A 19222-nucleotide genomic window follows, 5' to 3' on the forward strand; every position below is an offset into this window, starting at 1 on the left:
GAGGTGTATGACTGTGCATTAAACAAAAACAGATCTCAGTCGGGCCTGTGTATCCTCTCTTAGGCTGAGATCTATAGAGTGCACTTTGACTTTGCTCAGACTTAAAACGCTGTTAAAAAAACGAGAAAGCATTATACTGCTGGCATGAACCTGACTGAACTTTAACTGAAACTTAACTCAAAGCAAACTCAAAGTGTGCTGTCAACCTTAGTCTGTCTTAGCCATGTTGGGCCATCAAATTGGACTCCTTGTTATGCAATCACTGTACTTACAAAAGGGTACATTAGTTGAAGTGATCACACTATAATCACACTAATAATATTATAAAGGCGAAAGTTTGTATGTGTGTGTGTGTGTGTGTGTGTGTGTGTGTGTGTGTGTGTGTGTGTGTGTGTGTGTGTGCGTGTGCGTGTGCGTGTGTGTGTATGTATGTATGTTTGTTACTCCTTCACGCAAAAACTACTGGACGGATTTGGCTGAAATTCGGAATGGAGATAGATAATATTCTGGATTAGCACATAGGCTACTTTTTATCCCGGAAAACCAAAGAGTTCGTGAACGAACGAAGTCGTGGGCGTCGGCTAGTAAAATATATTTTTTTTAAAGTTTTATACTAAACTTAGGTACTCATTTACTCAAGTACATAAGAATTTATTTTGTTAATAGGTAGCCACATTTTTAAGTAGACTCTAAATCATATTTGAACTTAACACACATGTTACATAATAAAGGTATTAATTCATTAATTTTCTCACAACCAAATAAAGGTGAATCACCAACCAAACCTAATAAAGATTTCTGTCCAAAATAATACAATTTGGAATTTCCAATGATAATAATAGGTTTCAAACACCAAACTTGTAATAATTATAATATGAGGTTTTCATTATCATCTCCAGTCCTAACTGTGGTGAGGAAATATAATATTGTTATGTTTAGATGCAAAACGTCACACATCCATATTATGATTTATTGAAGACTAGCTGATGCCCGCAGCTTCGCCCGCGTGGATTGGTCAGATCCCCTGCAGCATCAGGATTGAGGAGTTGGAATCCAAATTTTTTATGAAACAATGTCGCAAAGTTTCTCTATGGATTAAAAAAAAAATTACGCAAATCGGTTCAGAAATCTCAGAGATTTCGGTGTACATAGGTAGAAAAACACAACTCCCTTTTTGAAATATGGTTAAAAAAGTAGCCTATGTTACACCCTGGTCAATCCTCTACTTGTCTGTGAAAATCCTGTCAAAATCGGTTCAGTTGTTCCAAAGATTAGCCTTTTCAAACAGACAGACAGACAGACAGGCAAATTTTAAAAACGTGTGATTCAGTTAAGGTATCGTTCAAATAACCCTATGAGCTTAATATGAGGTAGTGTAACGTGTACCTTAGCGGTCCCGTTACATCCTTTATTTAGATCGCATATTTTTTATTAACATAACCTGAAATCTGTTTGTAGACCTTTTTATATGTCATATGTCAGTGTCCCAAACTTCACCATGACGTTTCTAAGGCGTGACGTTTGGGAATGTAATTCAACGATCTGTCAAACCTTCTTTCATATTGGAAAAAAAAACTAGTAACATTTTTGACAGCTCGTTTACCGAATGAAGTTGGCATCTTTCGGTGGCCATTTTGAAGGTTCACTTTTCTTCCTACATAGACACGCAAACATTTGCTCGTCAATTATTAATTTTTAAAAATGTGAACGTTAAACTAAATAAGTATAATACATATTTATGGGCCAGAGGGCTATAGAGTGGTAGGACACGGCGCTTTTAGCGGTAAGTGTTCATTTTTCTACCCAATTTCGCCATTAGAACATTGATTTTTCCAACAAGAAAATGAATGAAAATTTTAACCTAACATTTCCTTGTTACAGCCGTTGATCCTAGATCGTTGATCCTAGACCGTTGATCCTAGATCTCCGTTGATCCTAGATTGTTATCATTTAACGCCTCATTTGAGCATTTATCATGAGGATTTTCCTGTAAATTTCATTTTGGATCGTACATGTTACGTTTTATATCGGATTCCATCCCGGAATTGGTGTGATGGAATGCAGTTTTCGGCCTGTGGAATTAGTTAGATATTCGACATGTGCCTAGCTTATTCTCTATTTTAACAAATTTTGTGATAATTTGGACTTTATTTTTTTTATAACCTAGTGTGTGGCCATGTGGCCCAGGTACTATAAGTTTGTTTATTTTTGATAATTATATATAAGACATATAAAATTAAGACAAGAACAAAGGGGCGATACCTATTATAAATTGTCATATTTTTTTTCCTCTTTAATAAATAAAATTTGTATAAAACTTTAGAAATTTAATAAATTAATTTTTAATAATAAATTTTAAATTCTTTGATTTTTATTCACCAATATTTATTTCTTGAGGACATTTGGCGTCCCGGAATAGAGAGCACGGCTAGGTGGACCGAATCTCTGACTTGCGATTAAAAGTCCAGGCCTCGGCAAGTCTATCTGTGGAGATTTCTATCCAGCTGGCTGGCGCCCGAAGGTTTTCCCTATATCCATTTTATATATATATATTTTGTCAGCTGGAAGTAAAAGTAAGGAATTCTATTGTATTGTATTGTTTTTATTTTATTTTTTTAAATTTTTCACCTATTGGGTGGTGAAAAATTTTCTTTGTTACATTTGGCAGCCCCGAACAGGGACTGATTTTTATTTGGGAACCTAGTTGTGTTGATTCTCATAGTATTAGTGAATAAATATTTTAATTGTTCTCGTTCTTGTCTTAATTTGTATTTTTTGTAATATTTTAAGGTGTATTGTATTCTTGTAACTTATTTTTTTTATTGTATGCCTAGATACTAAGATGTTTGTCTTAGCATAGCTAATTTAAGTGTGCTCGCCTAGTTAATAAGCGTAGTTTATTTTGAGGTTTTTTGTATTACTATTATCTATGTGTTACTAGTGAAAATGCTACATACCTAAAAAGGCCATTTCTTTGTAAGAAACGGAGCTAAAAACTTGATAGGTGTCGCTGTGGCCAGTTTTCTCTTGAAAATGATAGGTGCACGACGATGGAAAATCTATTTTATTTAATTTTATCTATTTTTTTTTTGGCTTTTTCCAAATTTTATTAGAAGAATCTTCTAGAGAATAGACAGCGTTTGTAGTCCCAGGTCGTGGTCTATTTGTATTCGTTAGGATGTTATTTGGTATGACAAATGCACCGTCGAATTACACAGACTTTCTGATCGTTTGTTTGGACCAGATTTTGATAACGAAGTCCTGTTACCTAGATGATATTATTATTTTACTTTCAAAAGATTTTAAATTCATTCAGCATTTTAGATAAATAAATATCAAAGATTAAAAGATTCTAGACTTGCAAATAACTTAAATAAATTTGAATTTTGCTAAAGAATATAATATTCCAAAAATATTTCATAACATACTCCTCAGAATAACCCAGTTGAACGTTTTAATAAGACTATTGAGACTTGTCTAGCATGCTATGTTGAGAACGATCATAGAACGTGGTATAGATATTTACCCCATGTTCAGGCAGCTATTAATGGCACTATTAATTTAGTTACAGGATACACACCTAATTTTCTTATGTTTGGTAGGGAAGTTTTCCTTGATGGATCCTTACATAAATTTTATTCTATCTCTGACCCTTCAAAGTTAACTATTGGTAGTCGTTCAGATTATTCGGACGCACTTCTTACTTTGAGTAATATTTTTGATAAAACTGTTAGTAATCTGGCCAAATCATATAGACGAAATGCCAAATACTACAATGAAGGAAGAAAAAGCATTTCTTATTGTGTTGGAGACACAGTTTGGAGGCGCAACTTTGTGCAATCCAATGCTGCTTCTTTCTTTTCCGCCAAATTAGCCCCTAAATTTGTTAAATGTAAAATAATAAAGAAAATTTCAGATAATGTATATTTATTAAAAGATTTGGAAAAAAATAGTACAGGTAGATACCATATAAAAGATATTCTTAAAATTTGACAAAATTAAAACTTAAAATTAATTTTAACAGGAAAAGAATCTAGCAGAAGCTAACACAATAAGGACTCATTATTATTTTGTGTAGGATTTTTTTTGACTCCTTTGTCAGTCCTACCGATTTGTAGGTTGCGGCTATGCAGTTGCTCCGCATTACCTCCTTTTTTTTTGTATATATTGTATATTTTTGATTTTATAGTTCTGTTTATAAGAGATCTTTTGGTAGCGGTTATGCAGTTGCTTCGTTTTACCAGGCTCTTGAAGAACTCATTTTTGGTTGCGGTTTTGCCTTTGTTTGCACCGTATTACCTAATTTTATTGTAAATATGTATAGTTTTCTTTTATGGGATTACGGTTTAGCACATGCCCCGTACTATCCTCCTGCTTGTTCTGCTATAGTCAGTCAGGTAGTTTTGTAAATATGTACAGATCTTTTGTGGGATCATGGTTGGCACATGCTCCATGTTATCCTCCTGCTTGTGTCTGTTTTATCGGCAAGTAGATGTATATTTTTTTTTCTATGTGGGTCTTTAGTACTCATCCTTGGCCTTGTCTCACACATGTGGACATGTTCGCTAGGTCCTTGCTTTAGGCAGGACGATGTTTTAGGTGTAGCTCTTTTGTAGTGCATCTTTATTTTGGATGGTTCGACAATGCGCGGCGAGGGTGCCTGAGTGCTTTGTTCGGTTGCATACCATTCCGAAAACCCCTTAGCTAGGTTAGTTCGTCAATACGCGGCGAGGGTGCCTCAGTGGATTGATCAGTTGCATACTAACTCTAGACTCTTTTTATTTTGGCTTATGTTGTGTTAGGTTGGTTTGCCATTTCACGGCGTTGATGCTTAGTGTCTTGGTCAGTAGTATACCAATCCTAATCACACACTCTTTAGAAAGTTTTCTTCCCTTCTTAGCTAGTTTGGTTTGCCATTTCACAGCGTTGATGCTAGTGTCTTGGACAGTAGTATACCAATACTATGCAATTCTAGTTTAGGAATTTTGTTTTAATGGATTGCTTCTCAATCTGTATTTATTAATGATTATTTGGTTGTTTTGGCTTACATAAATTTAGATATTTAACTTTCCTTTTGTTTGGTAGTTCCCTTTGTTTTGTCTTATAGAATTGTTTAGGGTAAAGAAAAAAAAAAAAGGTTTTTTTTTCTTTTCTCTAGAAAGGGGAAATTGTAACGTGTACCTTAGCGGTCCCGTTACATCCTTTATTTAGATCGCATATTTTTTATTAACATAACCTGAAATCTGTTTGTAGACCTTTTTATATGTCATATGTCAGTGTCCCAAACTTCACCATGACGTTTCTAAGGCGTGACGTTTGGGAATGTAATTCAACGATCTGTCAAACCTTCTTTCATATTGGAAAAAAAAACTAGTAACATTTTTGACAGCTCGTTTACCGAATGAAGTTGGCATCTTTCGGTGGCCATTTTGAAGGTTCACTTTTCTTCCTACATAGACACGCAAACATTTGCTCGTCAATTATTAATTTTTAAAAATGTGAACGTTAAACTAAATAAGTATAATACATATTTATGGGCCAGAGGGCTATAGAGTGGTAGGACACGGCGCTTTTAGCGGTAAGTGTTCATTTTTCTACCCAATTTCGCCATTAGAACATTGATTTTTCCAACAAGAAAATGAATGAAAATTTTAACCTAACATTTCCTTGTTACAGCCGTTGATCCTAGATCGTTGATCCTAGACCGTTGATCCTAGATCTCCGTTGATCCTAGATTGTTATCATTTAACGCCTCATTTGAGCATTTATCATGAGGATTTTCCTGTAAATTTCATTTTGGATCGTACATGTTACGTTTTATATCGGATTCCATCCCGGAATTGGTGTGATGGAATGCAGTTTTCGGCCTGTGGAATTAGTTAGATATTCGACATGTGCCTAGCTTATTCTCTATTTTAACAAATTTTGTGATAATTTGGACTTTATTTTTTTTATAACCTAGTGTGTGGCCATGTGGCCCAGGTACTATAAGTTTGTTTATTTTTGATAATTATATATAAGACATATAAAATTAAGACAAGAACAAAGGGGCGATACCTATTATAAATTGTCATATTTTTTTTCCTCTTTAATAAATAAAATTTGTATAAAACTTTAGAAATTTAATAAATTAATTTTTAATAATAAATTTTAAATTCTTTGATTTTTATTCACCAATATTTATTTCTTGAGGACATTTGGCGTCCCGGAATAGAGAGCACGGCTAGGTGGACCGAATCTCTGACTTGCGATTAAAAGTCCAGGCCTCGGCAAGTCTATCTGTGGAGATTTCTATCCAGCTGGCTGGCGCCCGAAGGTTTTCCCTATATCCATTTTATATATATATATTTTGTCAGCTGGAAGTAAAAGTAAGGAATTCTATTGTATTGTATTGTTTTTATTTTATTTTTTTAAATTTTTCACCTATTGGGTGGTGAAAAATTTTCTTTGTTACAGTAGTTAATTCGAAATTACAGACAGACACTCCAATTTTATTTATTAGTATAGATTTTTATGGCTGGCTTAAAAAGGCTTCACCAATAATTAACATCTATAACAGCATGGTGTACTATTAATATTATGACCTTAGTGATATAATCAAAATTATGAATCCAGCTGTATGTATGTATGTATGTATATTTATTTACTGAAAAAAAATATACAGAGGGTTTTTCTTACATTCAGCATTTGTAGAACTGTTATTTAGATTTAAGTGAGTAAGTACTTATATAACTATGAAAAATTCTGTAATATTCCAAAATCAGTAAATCATGTGAACAGCTAATGATATCATGTGATTTTTTTAATTAATTAGATTGATTGGACCACTGCCAATATTTATCATTGTAACTTTTTACTTATCATAGAAATGAATTATTGAGATTATGATAACTATAATACAAATGAATTATGATGAAAAATCTGTAACTAATTATTTATCTAATAGGTTTTCATTAACCACAAAATAAATTAACTATACCTATAGTTCGCGACAGGTTGATATGGCAATCGGGTTATGAGGCGGGGGTGCCCTGCTCCCCGCATCCTAGCCCCCTGTTTTGGGTCCGAGGTCCCATATTCACTACAAAATATACGTACCTACAATAGTCACCATGTAAAAGCTTGAAACCTTCTGAGAGTGCCCAGTCCTATTCACACTTGACTGTTTTGTTTACATAATAAGTAAAAAAATCGGAAAATCTCTTGGTAGCCAGCCATGCAGTTTAAAAGCAGATTTTAGAGTACAGAATTATGTATTGTTTTATTTCTGTATCAGGAAATAGAATAAAGACAATATAATTAAAAACTGAATGTAATGAGTACATAAGTATGTAAATAATAATGTATGTAATAATGTATGTAGTTTAAATATATAATATGTATAAATAAGTATCTTATGATGTCTTTTCATCTTTTCAAAAGATCTCTGTTACTAGAATAACACAGATCATAGGATAAAATATATTTTACTAGATGATGCCAGTGACTTCGTCCGCGTGGATTTAGGTTTTTTGAAATCCCGTGGGAACTCTTTGATTTTCCGGAATGAAAAGTAGCCTATGTACTAATCTTGGATATTATCTATCTCCATTCCTTTCAGCCAAATCCGTCTAGTAGTTTTTGCGTGAAGGAGTAACAAACACACACACACACACACACATACACACACACACACACACACACACACACACACACACACACACACACACACACACACACACACATACACACACACACACATACACACACACACACACACACACACACACACACATATACAAACTTTCGCCTTTATAATATTAGTGTGATTAGTGTGAAAAGTGTGATTTTAATACTTTAATACAATGGACATTTAAGAAATCATCAGAAGAATACATATATTGCAAACATGTTTTCAAAAAATATCCAAAATTCAATTAGAAACCATAGTTACACTTGTGATTGGTTGGCGACTCAAAATGGTTTGCGTCCACTGAGATTTTTGGCTGTATCAATGGAATTACGTAACAGAGGGAGCGCCATAGAAACTTCATTCCCTGGATAGGGTATAAAATCGGCGACCTATCCAGTTAACTCAAAACTTTCAGATTGAAAGCACAGTAGTCTTCTTTTCAAGGCTAGGCCATTCCCAGAAAATCCATTAGTAATAGAAACACCAAACTAACCAGTTTTCTTTTTCATCAGCTAAACCCAGATGTCAATGCGTTCCAACGGAAGTTCGTCAATGAGGTGCGACGGTGCGATGAAATGGAACGCAAGCTTCGCTACCTCGAGAAGGAGATCAGGAGGGACGGCATCCCCATGTTGGAGATACCCGGGGAAGTGCCCGAAGCGCCTCAGCCCAGGGAAATGATTGATCTTGAGGTATGGTGTCCAATTAATGTTACTCTTGTAATATATGTAGTCAACTAGTCAGAGAAAGTTCTGGTACTTACCTCGAAAAGAATATGAGGAAGGTTGGAATCTTGGTGTTAGAAATCTAGGACAAGTTCTCCAAGCGCCTTAGCTGAGATGGGTGATTAACTATTGTAATGTTTGTAGTCAGAGAAAGTTCTGGTACTCGAGAAAAAGATGAGGAAGGTTGAAATCGTGGTATTCCTGATCTAGGAGAAGTTCTCCAAGTACCTTAACTGAGATAGGGGATTTACTTAGGTGAAATGTTGATATGGGTAATCTGGTTTTATATAGTGGTATTTTATTGTCTCTGTGTACAATTTCTTGGCGGGTATACTAGAGCAGGCTGGTCGCTGCAATTTAACAACAACATCGTAGCTTCTAAACTAATGAACCGATTTTAATTTAGTTTATTTTATTTGAAAGGTGGCTTAATCGAGAGTGTTTTTAGCTGTAATCCAAGAAAATCGGTTCAGCCGTTTGAAAGTTATCAGCTCTTTTCTAGTTACTGTATAACCTTCACTTGTCGAGGGTGTTATAAATTTTTAATTTACACTTGTACCATAAGATCGTGAACGATTTCTATCCTTCTAACCATAGACGTACAATTTTCGCTTCGCTTCTAACAACCTTAAACTCTTTATGATCATATGTCTCAAGTCTTAATTTGACAAGTCTACTTGTCTCAATAATAAATTTGATTGGTTTTCCTTATAATTTTAATTAATCTATTACATAAATGTCTATTTTAGGTTTGGATTAATGAACCACATCTTCTTAATTAAAGGCAGATTTCAATTACTCAGACTTTTTGTTTTTCTAATGAGCTTGATTCGTTCTAGTGCTAAATAATTTTTTTTTAATACAAATAAAAAAAATACAAATCCTAAATGGACTGTTCATAAAACGGAGTTTTTTGCTGGTTCCTCTCGGTAGGCAAGGCATTCCGAACCATTAGTATTTGACGATTCAAAAGTACAGAACATATCTTTTCTGTTCTGTACTTAGTTGTAACTTGCAGTTTTGTGTAACAACGTTTTAAAAAGACGGAAGGACGACAGATTATTTGGCCGAGTTTGTATAGGCTTTTTCTCTAAGCCAGTAGCTTAAAGTTTAAGTTCTAGGTTAATCAAATGCGACTAAGACGATCTGTTCTCAAGTTTCCCTTCTAAAAATTATTATTTTCCCACAGGCCACATTTGAAAAGCTGGAAAATGAGCTTCGCGAAGTGAACCAGAATGCGGAAGCCTTGAAGAGGAACTATCTAGAGCTCACTGAGCTGAAACACATACTAAGGAAGACGCAAGTATTCTTCGACGAGGTAAGCCACCAAACTGATTTCTGGCGTTGAAAAGATTTTTTTTATTTTCTTTAACTCACAATAAATAAATAATTTTAAAAGTCTTACATAGATGATTAATTTTACTTGAAACTTGAAAGGATTATCTGCCAGACAGTAGATTCTGCGGCTGCATTTCGAAACTTGTGATTATTATAAGGAATACTTTGAGTTGTGCGACCGCGACGCTCGACTGCGACACGCACAAACTGCTTTGTATAGAAATGTATGAAGAGCATTTGAGGTGAGCGACCGCGACTCATTTATACAAAGGTTTTTTTAACGTCCGTTAAAAAACCATCCAAATAGAACAAACGTATTCCCAAGTATCTGTTCACACGTCAACGCTTTTTTAACGCGCACTTTGTATTTTCAGCGCAACGCCGTGTTTTAACGCAACGCTTTTTTAACGTTGGTGCGAATTAGCCCTAATTCGCACGAGCGTTAAAAAACAAATAAAGTACGCGTTAAAAAAGCGTTGACGTGTGAACAGATACTTGGGAATGCATTTGTTCTATTTGGACGTTTTTTTAACGGACGTTAAAAAAGCTCTCGTGCGAATGAGGCCTTAGGGCTGAGGATATCAAGCTACCATACATGATCAAGTTTACCCTCGAGTTTGCAGCGGACTTGAAGTCAGTCCAATAAACTGATAGCCATGCATTGTCAAGCGTGTATGAGATCATGCACATTTATAGTCATACACGGTCAAGTTGATTGATGCCGCTTCAAGTCCGTTGCAAACTTGATCGTGTGTGACCCGCGTTATTAGGCGATCGTGTGTCGCGGTGTGGTCGCGTAGCTTAAAGTCTTAGGCTGAAATCTATAGAGCGCACTTTGACTTTGCTCAGACTTGAGACACTGTTAAAACGAGACAGCATTATACCGCTGGCATAAATCTGTCTCGTCTTAACTGAAACTTAAGTCTGAGCAAAGTCATAGTGTGCTCTTTCAACCTTAACTTTATATTGCGATCATCCTACTAATTCATTCGGGATTTTAGCTTTTCAGGAATTCTCGTTTTTTCTCTCGGTCTTAAACCGTTTTATCTATAAGAGCAGTTTTTTGAATCAAGTTGTGTAATGTGTTACAATTATCGAAATAAATTGTTCTAATAAAATCGTAATCTTTATAATATTTGCTGTTTACGTAAGCCACCTTGTAGTTCAGTTAGTTGTAAATTAATCGTTCAGATAAGATAATAGGCATCCCTGACTAGTGACGGTAATATGATTGTGTTGTGTATCAAATCAACACGTTAAAATCGTTATGATAGTCCTTCCAATTACTTAAAATATTTTTTTTTGTATCACTATGTCAGGATGTCTATAGTAAACCCTAACGACATAATTCTTATAAGCCTTTGATGCATTTGAATCCGAGAATATACGAATATATTCCAGCTTCCGAAGATACACAGATTTCTTAATCCCAAACACATATTTATTGTTCACAATCCCCTCAATTTCTCGAAATCGGCATTGGGATAAGTCGCTGTCATTATTAATCCGGTCAGTTTTTCGATCAGTTTTCCTTGAATTTGGATTTGAAAACTAGAACCCCAGGATTATTAAAACTTTCATTTAATTTCGTACAAAATCCTCTCCAATTCATCGCGCTAACGCGCTGACGCATTGATGATTTTGGGGGAACCAGAAAGATGCTGATTCTTTCCACAAATTATCTGGAATACGGCATGAATGCCTGGTCCCATCAAAGTAAGGAAGCTACAACGCCATAACTAATGGCTAATGCTATATAATTTTAAATACATACATATATAAGGATACTTGTTGCATTTTTTACTGCTGTTATATTTTGTTTAGTGCAATTACACCGTTTTTGTCCCTAGCTGACATTATTATAGTCACACTATTACGATAATCGCAATATGAATAATCACAAGTTAGTGTTACAGAGTCTGGTCTAAATTGGCAGATCATTAAAAAATCCGCTTTCTATGGCACAAGTTTATGATGAAGTAATTGATAAAAAAAATTGTTTATAGAATTTAGGTTTAAGTAATGTTAACAGTCGATGCCATGCTGCTGTTGTAGAAAAAAACTAGCTCCAAAACGATGTTTATTTATTGACTCATTGGTGTTTAGTTTGAACCATTCAAATTATTATTGTTTCTTTTATTTCCAAGCAATGTTTCATTAAAATTCGGTCTTATAAGCCCAGATAAGGTTTTAATAACTGTTATAGTCAATGCCTGAAACTTTGGCGATTCTAGATTTGTCTAGTCAATTCTGAGGTCTAGTAAGATGTTTGAAGCAAAGTGCTTCAAACTTTACGAATTTATTGACGGACGAGAACTTAATTTTTTCAGTCCTATGAGAGAATCGATGTAGGACAGTCTAAGGTTAAAAACTTAAAGAGTTATTAATTGCAACAATCTTTACAACCTCTTGCACTGGCAAGGGTCACTGGTAGAGATCTCTTATAGAGATAAGTGCTTTCCTATCCACTTTTTCCTTCTTTTTCTCTTTATTGCTATAACTTTCTGATACAAATAAAATAAAATGAAATAAAAATAAAATTGAAAGTTCTGACTTACGTAAGTCGAAAATCGAGGGTTCGGACTTTGCCCAACACATCTTGCCAGCCCTGAGGATTGACTAGGCATAGGACCAAAAGAATTTCAGCGTTTGACAATTTCAATTTCTAAATATCACAGAACACAAACCTCTTCGCACTGCTCTGTTTAAAGTTTGTTAACACTTTCTGTCTATTAAAACTGAGGTCGTGGGTCTTCATCATAGTATAACTTGAACAGCGATTTAAAAAAATCCGGATATACTGTTAGGTGTCTTTAACAGGATTCCATAAGTCCAAAGTCAATGTCATATTCTTAGTTTGACCTTTTTTTAAATTGGCTTATGGCTTTAAGTCTAGTCCTTTTGAGCTGTCTTTGATCGCTTTGATGATCTGGTTATTGGTACCTTTTCTGTCTTAGGAACATAAACTTTAAAGTGAACTAATTTGACAGGTCTAAAATATATGCTATCCTTTTCAGCAAAGAACACACTGAAAAGGATAGCAGTATATTTTGACCTGTCAATTTCGTTTAGTTAGAGATTGTCTTTAACAGAATTGATACTATTGGCAGACTAATCGATTCGAAAGTTCGGTGGGACATTTTAATGGTGTACAAAAGCTATTCACACATTACAGCAAAACCAAGCAGCACTTTGTACGTCAACCTAACTTCAACTTGAATAATGACGTCTCTCATCACTCAATTTAGAGTATCTGCATCTTTTTCTTATTAATATTGCTAAAAAAGGACGGAAAGTTAATTTTAAATTAAGTACTTTACAAATTTAAATACAGGGTGTAACCAGAACGCTATCAGAAACGAAAACAAGCCACTATACTGATGGTTACTGATAAGATGCCATAAAAAAATAAGGATATTTTTAAAATCCTCTATTTTTTAAAGCTCACAAGTCACAACATATTGCAAATAAAACATCTGACTAACGCTAAAGGTCAACGAACGTTCCCTAAATAGGTCACTCGAAGTCAATGTCGTACGTGGGGCACTGACCCGAGTTTTGCACGCTATACAATGCGGGTTTGAAAAATACTAAATCACTAAAACTACAAGATAAGGCAAATTGTTATTAGCATTGGATTGTGAAGATAGTATAATAATAACGCTAAGTTTTTGCTAGGGTTTGATTACAACCTGTATATGCTCAAAACTGGCATCTAAAGTCCACGAGATTATACAGTTTTAAACTAAATAAAGTTTGTCTGTCCTTCTCTTGTTACATTGGTAAGGATAATAATATGTGAAAACTCTAAAATTTAGTTGCGATCAGAATCAGTACTAATGTGTTGTTTGCGTCATATCTCGTAATGTGTGTACAGTTTAAATGATCGTTTCGATTTGCTACCTAATTAAAACAGTTAAGCGTTCGATTCGAAAGTTCGCTGGGACATTTTGATAATAAACTGGTTTCGACCGGTTCAATAAAATGTGGCATTGACATTGAACTTGTTTTTGATGCTAACTCGGTTGTACACGAATCTCCAGACTAAATTGACAGGTCTACGTAGTGCTATCCTCTTCATAAGGTTCCTTGCGGAAAAGGATAGCAATACTTTATGAGCACCCGTGCATGTGCAGCAGTCATAACTGATCGCTTAGAGCTGCGACTGCATAATGAATTACAATTTTCCTTTCACACATACACGAGACCGTTCGAGCAGTCGCAACCGCTCCGAGCAGTTACAACTTACAAGACATACACTGACTGAACTGTTGACTGTTCTAGTGCAGTTCTCCCCATCAAATTACTAAATTGAAAATGCAGTTTAATTGTCAACTGCCTCAGTGGTTGAAACAAGCAAGGAGTTGACAATGACTGCTCGAGCGATCCGTATTGGCTGTTCAACGGTTAAGTTCAAAATTGTCGCCCTTAGACTAAGATCAATAGAGCGTAATTTGACTTTGCTCAGATTTAAGATAGTTAAAACGAGACGGATTTATGTCTTACATATAAACTCCAATCATTGCTATAGTTTCTTAGTGCACCCGTAGTCCGTACTTCGTACTGTTCCACCAATCAGATTATTGAAAATGGACGTGGCAATTCATTACTCAATAATCCTATTAGTCGAAGCAACTATGCGTTCGGATGCACCGTGAGACTTTATAGTAATTATTCTGAATACGGAGCTAAGTAAAATCTGAGCAACGACAAAGTACGCTCTACAAAGCTCAGTCTTATACCTGTCAAATAAGTTTGGAGATGTGTACAACGGAATTGGCATTGATTTTGGCGCCATTTCGGCGCGTGTGTGCACAAGATGGCGGACCCGTCGCGCGAGGAGGAACAAGTGACGCTCCTGGGGGAGGAGGGCCTCATGGCGGGAGGGCAAGCGCTGAAGCTGGGGTATGCAGACAAACTGACAAACTTTAACGCTGATCGCGGACCAGTCGGAGCTTTTTCAGTACAGGAAATTCGAATTTTGAACACTCGTCATTCGAATTTCGAGCACACGTAAATCTGCCATTCGAACTTCGAGCACTCGTGTATTCGTCAATCGAATTTCGAACCCTCGTAATTTCGTCATTCGAATTTCGGGCACTGTACACACGCATCACAAAAATGCACCTAATATTTTCGCTACTGAAAACACGAAAGACACGCGCTGTATAAATGAAATGCAACCAATTCGTACTGTACACCAATTGACTCGATGCGTAGAGATAGTGTAAGTAGAAAGAGGTTTGTACTGCAGTGAAAAGGAAGAAGCGAAAGGTTGACTGAATAATCGATTTCAGTGTGACATCATCCTCGCTGTCGTACCACCAATGTATGGTGAATATCTGTTGTAAGTTCTTTATACTTTTCGCCAAGTGTACTGTATGTTATTCGGATTTTCAGTAATGAAATAGGGTGAAGGCGAGTGCAGTGCACTGATTGGTACGCGGTCAGCTTTACTGTTCTCCGACGTGCTCTGACTCCAGGGGCTGGTCCTTCAGCAGTCAGAGCAGGTCTCAGAGCGATGTTATCTTTGCAGCGCTTGTACTGTGACGCTGATACGGGAGTCTACGGCTCACCACTCAGGCAAGCATTGGAGACAGCCCGTTTATAGTACATTATCAGATTAACACCTCTATACTTCTTGTGTGATGGAATGACCAGCTTAGCGTAGCACCGACGTCACCCCAATAATTCAGACTTCTAATACGACGCTTGTCTATAGGTTTTAGGAGATCGCATGCCACAAGGCGCTCGCAAGAGGTGTGCAATACTTTTTCAGCACTGAACGGTGTGTCAGCAAGAGTCGGCTGCATTGGAGGTATTGAAGAAATGCTGATGCTTAAGCGTTGTCGTGACTTCTTTTCACGCATTCTAGATGGTAGCAATACCAATGTCACGAGCATCGTCAGTACTGAAAATTTCGGCTTTGGCCGCTATTGCGGCTCTTGCGGTTTTCGCAGGCTTTGCGGCACGATCTCCTTTAGTCGAGCCCCCTATAGAGTGCTAATCGACTGCTGCCTGAGTGAGTTTTTTAACTAACAGCGTTTTTCGAAAACACGATTTATTTTTGAAGTCCATCCGCGTATCAACACGGGTCGAATAATTCCATCGAAATTTTTCAAAAATCTTTTCCGTTTCCATACCGCCATGCTTTCTGTATTCTGTCATATTTGCATGCCATTTTGAGTTTGTATTCATTTTATCGTAGCATCACATTTCTTTTTCCGTCTGCCAAATTAGAGTTACAGAAATGTTTATTCGAAAATGTATTAAACACTTGTAGACGTTGTAACTACTAACATAGCAAAAGCTTTTTTTGGTTGAAACTAGATTGATAGAGAAATAAAGACGCGTTGGCGCTATTTTTTTTCCTACAACAAGCAATCAATACTTAGCCTTATCCACAGACTTGAAAAAGCTAGACAAGAAACGTAGCTGAAAACTTGTTCATAAAAGTGACACTTCACTTGCTTTTCGTTCATGTGCACTTAACGGCCTGCCCACGACCTTTCCGCTATGAGCGGTAGTTTAGAGCGGCGAATTGCCCATCTTACTATGCTAAGAAGCAGCCATTTTAGGAGCCATCTTAAGAATAAAGCGTAGATGTCCGTACATGAAGACGAAGCGGAGATTTGTTCAACAGACCAATCAGATTATGGCGGGATAATTTTGTTATGTCATCTCTTAATAATCTCATTGGTCGAAGTACATTTACATCTCCACTCCACTCCTTTTAGCTTCTGGATAGAATAATGCATTAGTTTCACGCTCCAAAAGTCGTGGGTGGATGTTAACATTGCCTTCAGTGATCGGCTTCTTTTAGATGGTTTACTCCGAACGCGGTTTTGTGTCACCCCGCTTCCTGTCTATCTTTTTCCTCAAGTCTATCTTATCATGGACATGTCATTATACTCGTGGGTTTCGTTTGCCGGCTTGTGACGTCACTGGGGCGTGTGTCTGTCTACATGTTTGTTTGTCCGCTAGCACGAGGGTGGGGCCAGTACCACTGAGTCGATGACGCGGGCCCTGATATCCGACGACCCCAACCGACATATGGGACAGGTCCAACTAGGGTATGTATACGTGTACATACTGCACTAGTTGACACGTTGAATTGCGGCTGATCAGCAGAAATCACAATATAATTTCAAAGCACAAAAATCTTCGATAAAGCGAAGACAAACTTTCTGAAACTATGTTGGCTAAAACTAAAGAAGTATCCTGATTTGTCAGTGCGGCATATGAACCTTCAATATGCTATCAACGAAACTATTTCGTGTTGTCTTTATTATCGATGTATTTTGAAATCATTTTATTTTTGCGAACCATAAGTGTATGATTAATTCTGAGTTATGATACTAGACGTTTCTCCTGAGACGCAGTGTGCCGAAATTATCCCGCTATTACCTCGTCTGGCCAATCTAGAATCTCTCATCGAAATAGCGCTCGGTAAACTTTCGATACAAGATATATTGAGCATACCGGATACTGTGCAATTGCTGCACTGACAAATTAGGAACACAGCCTTGCTGCACTCTTGCCTCAGTTCTTTGAATAAATGCTATTCAGCTACATTTCAACTGAATATATGAATTGGCTTAACCTCCAAATCTGATGAACTAAGAAGTTCTTTGTATTATAACTAACATATAAAGTCGATCCCCTAAACTACGACGATAATCTATCCAATATCTCACACAATCTTGACATCTTTATTATTTGTGTGTAGACAACAAGCCTCCGGTGTAAATATTTACATTTAGATTAATTTTCTTTACGCCACTCGAGGCATTTAAGAATTAAAACACGTTAGAATGCTGTGTAAAAATTGATTAGAGGGTATGGGTTTAATAAACTCTGATACCATATTGATGATGATAACGATACTAATTTTCAGTTAGCATTCTTCCATCTTAGACTGCATCATAATTTAGATACCACAGGGGATCGCATTCAAGTGTTAATTTGCCATGAAAAAAGAGAAATCTTGCGATTGGTAACTTAATATGTTGACGACTAGGGTTCTATTATATTGAAATTAATAATTGTGAAGAGACAGCTAAATTGTATGCTTAAGCTAAAGTTGCAAAATTTGGAAAACTGCTTTAAATTTGTGAAGTTGATTTTAATAGAACTAATAATAACAATTTACCTGGCTTTCCTAATAATAGTTTTGCTTAAAGAAGTTATGAGCCAATACACAGTGAAATTTTGGAAGCGGTTCGTGAGGTGAAACAAACTTAAAAAATATAGCATAGTTATAATAATGCTATCCAGACCGAACAGCCACTGCAACAAACTGGAAACCATGTTTAAAAAAACTGAGGTCCATTTGTACCATTTGGCAACCTGTTAAATGTGTTTTTTTTCTTAATCTGTACTTTTCTCGTTAACTTTGAAGCAGTTTGGTGTACATCTGACTTAGAAACCAAGCAAACCGTCAATCTGAGGGAAAAGCCAAACTTCATTTAAAGATTCCAACCATCCTTTTAGACCGCTGCCAAAATTTTATCTCTGTGTGCAGTTAGTTAACTTGTGAGTTCTTTGATAGAAATAACTAGATGTAATATTGACGATGTGCTAAAATGTTTGCTTGATTTACTCCCTAGTTTTCGGGATAAACAAGAATCCTTGGAATTCCTGCCTTGGTTAGTAGTGTACAAAGTAAATATATAGTTGGGATGTAATGAGGAAATTTGGTTTGTGGCGAAGTATGATCGACACTTGTGTGATTCTGATTTAGAAATCGTTGAAATTGAAATTTGGAGGCCTTGGCTTCTTCCACCAGGTATTTTAGTCCTGCAACTGTGATTATTATTACAGTAATCATCACTATTGACGTGATTGGATGAATTCTTAGTAGGTACACTCTAGCTAAAACCAATATTGATAGAGGTTCTGTCAATCACAAGGATTGGGATTCACACATTGCTGTTAAAGTTTCAGCTGGTTTAGCACTGTAGTTTGACAGCTACAGTGTGACGATTGCCATTACCTCTGATTGGCTGGCATTCTATCACTATTGGCTTAAATACACAGTTGACCCAAGAATTCTAAAAATTCAGCCAATCACAACAATTGCGATTGTAGCACTATGATAATCACAATTATGAGGTGCTTAGGAGGGTAGAATTCAGAATAATATTGCTTATTCGGTAGCAAAACAAAATATGAAATAAATTGATAGTTCTACAACTAGTAACCGTTCTTACTAAAATGTTGACAAAAATTACAATATAATTTTAAGTTCTGTTATTTTCAATTTTGTTTGCAGCCAAGTTAGCATCAAGCTCTTTAAATCAAAGACTAAACTTGTTTTCTTGTGTAAATTTCTTGTTATAGTTACAATTTCAACGATTTAATTAAGTCTTGTAATCTGTATCGACATTCTGCTTACTAACACTTCACTCTATCACTCTGATATCACTAAGCGTTTCTTCATGTTTATACAAGGTAATTTGGACTTCAAGAATAGATAACGGATTAG

At 36.0% G+C, this 19222-nt stretch overlaps 1 protein-coding gene across 3 annotated transcripts in view; it reads left to right on the forward strand.

The window, feature by feature from the left end:
- LOC123867574 (V-type proton ATPase 116 kDa subunit a1) overlaps positions 1-19222 on the forward strand; it is a 44830-nt gene that overhangs the window by 732 nt on the left and 24876 nt on the right. The window contains exons 2-5 of one of the 3 annotated variants that reach the window (XM_045909662.1): positions 8185-8364; positions 9587-9715; positions 16720-16808; positions 18345-18383. In XM_045909662.1, coding sequence (XP_045765618.1) covers positions 8185-8364; positions 9587-9715; positions 16720-16808; positions 18345-18383 — 437 coding nt within the window. Of the gene's footprint in view, positions 1-8184; positions 8365-9586; positions 9716-14554; positions 14641-16719; positions 16809-18344; positions 18384-19222 lie in introns of all 3 variants that reach the window. The other 2 variants (XM_045909664.1, XM_045909663.1) reach the window with 2 other exon arrangements.

This window comes from Maniola jurtina, chromosome 8 (assembly GCF_905333055.1).
Source record: "Maniola jurtina chromosome 8, ilManJurt1.1, whole genome shotgun sequence".
NCBI lineage: Eukaryota > Metazoa > Arthropoda > Insecta > Lepidoptera > Nymphalidae > Maniola > Maniola jurtina.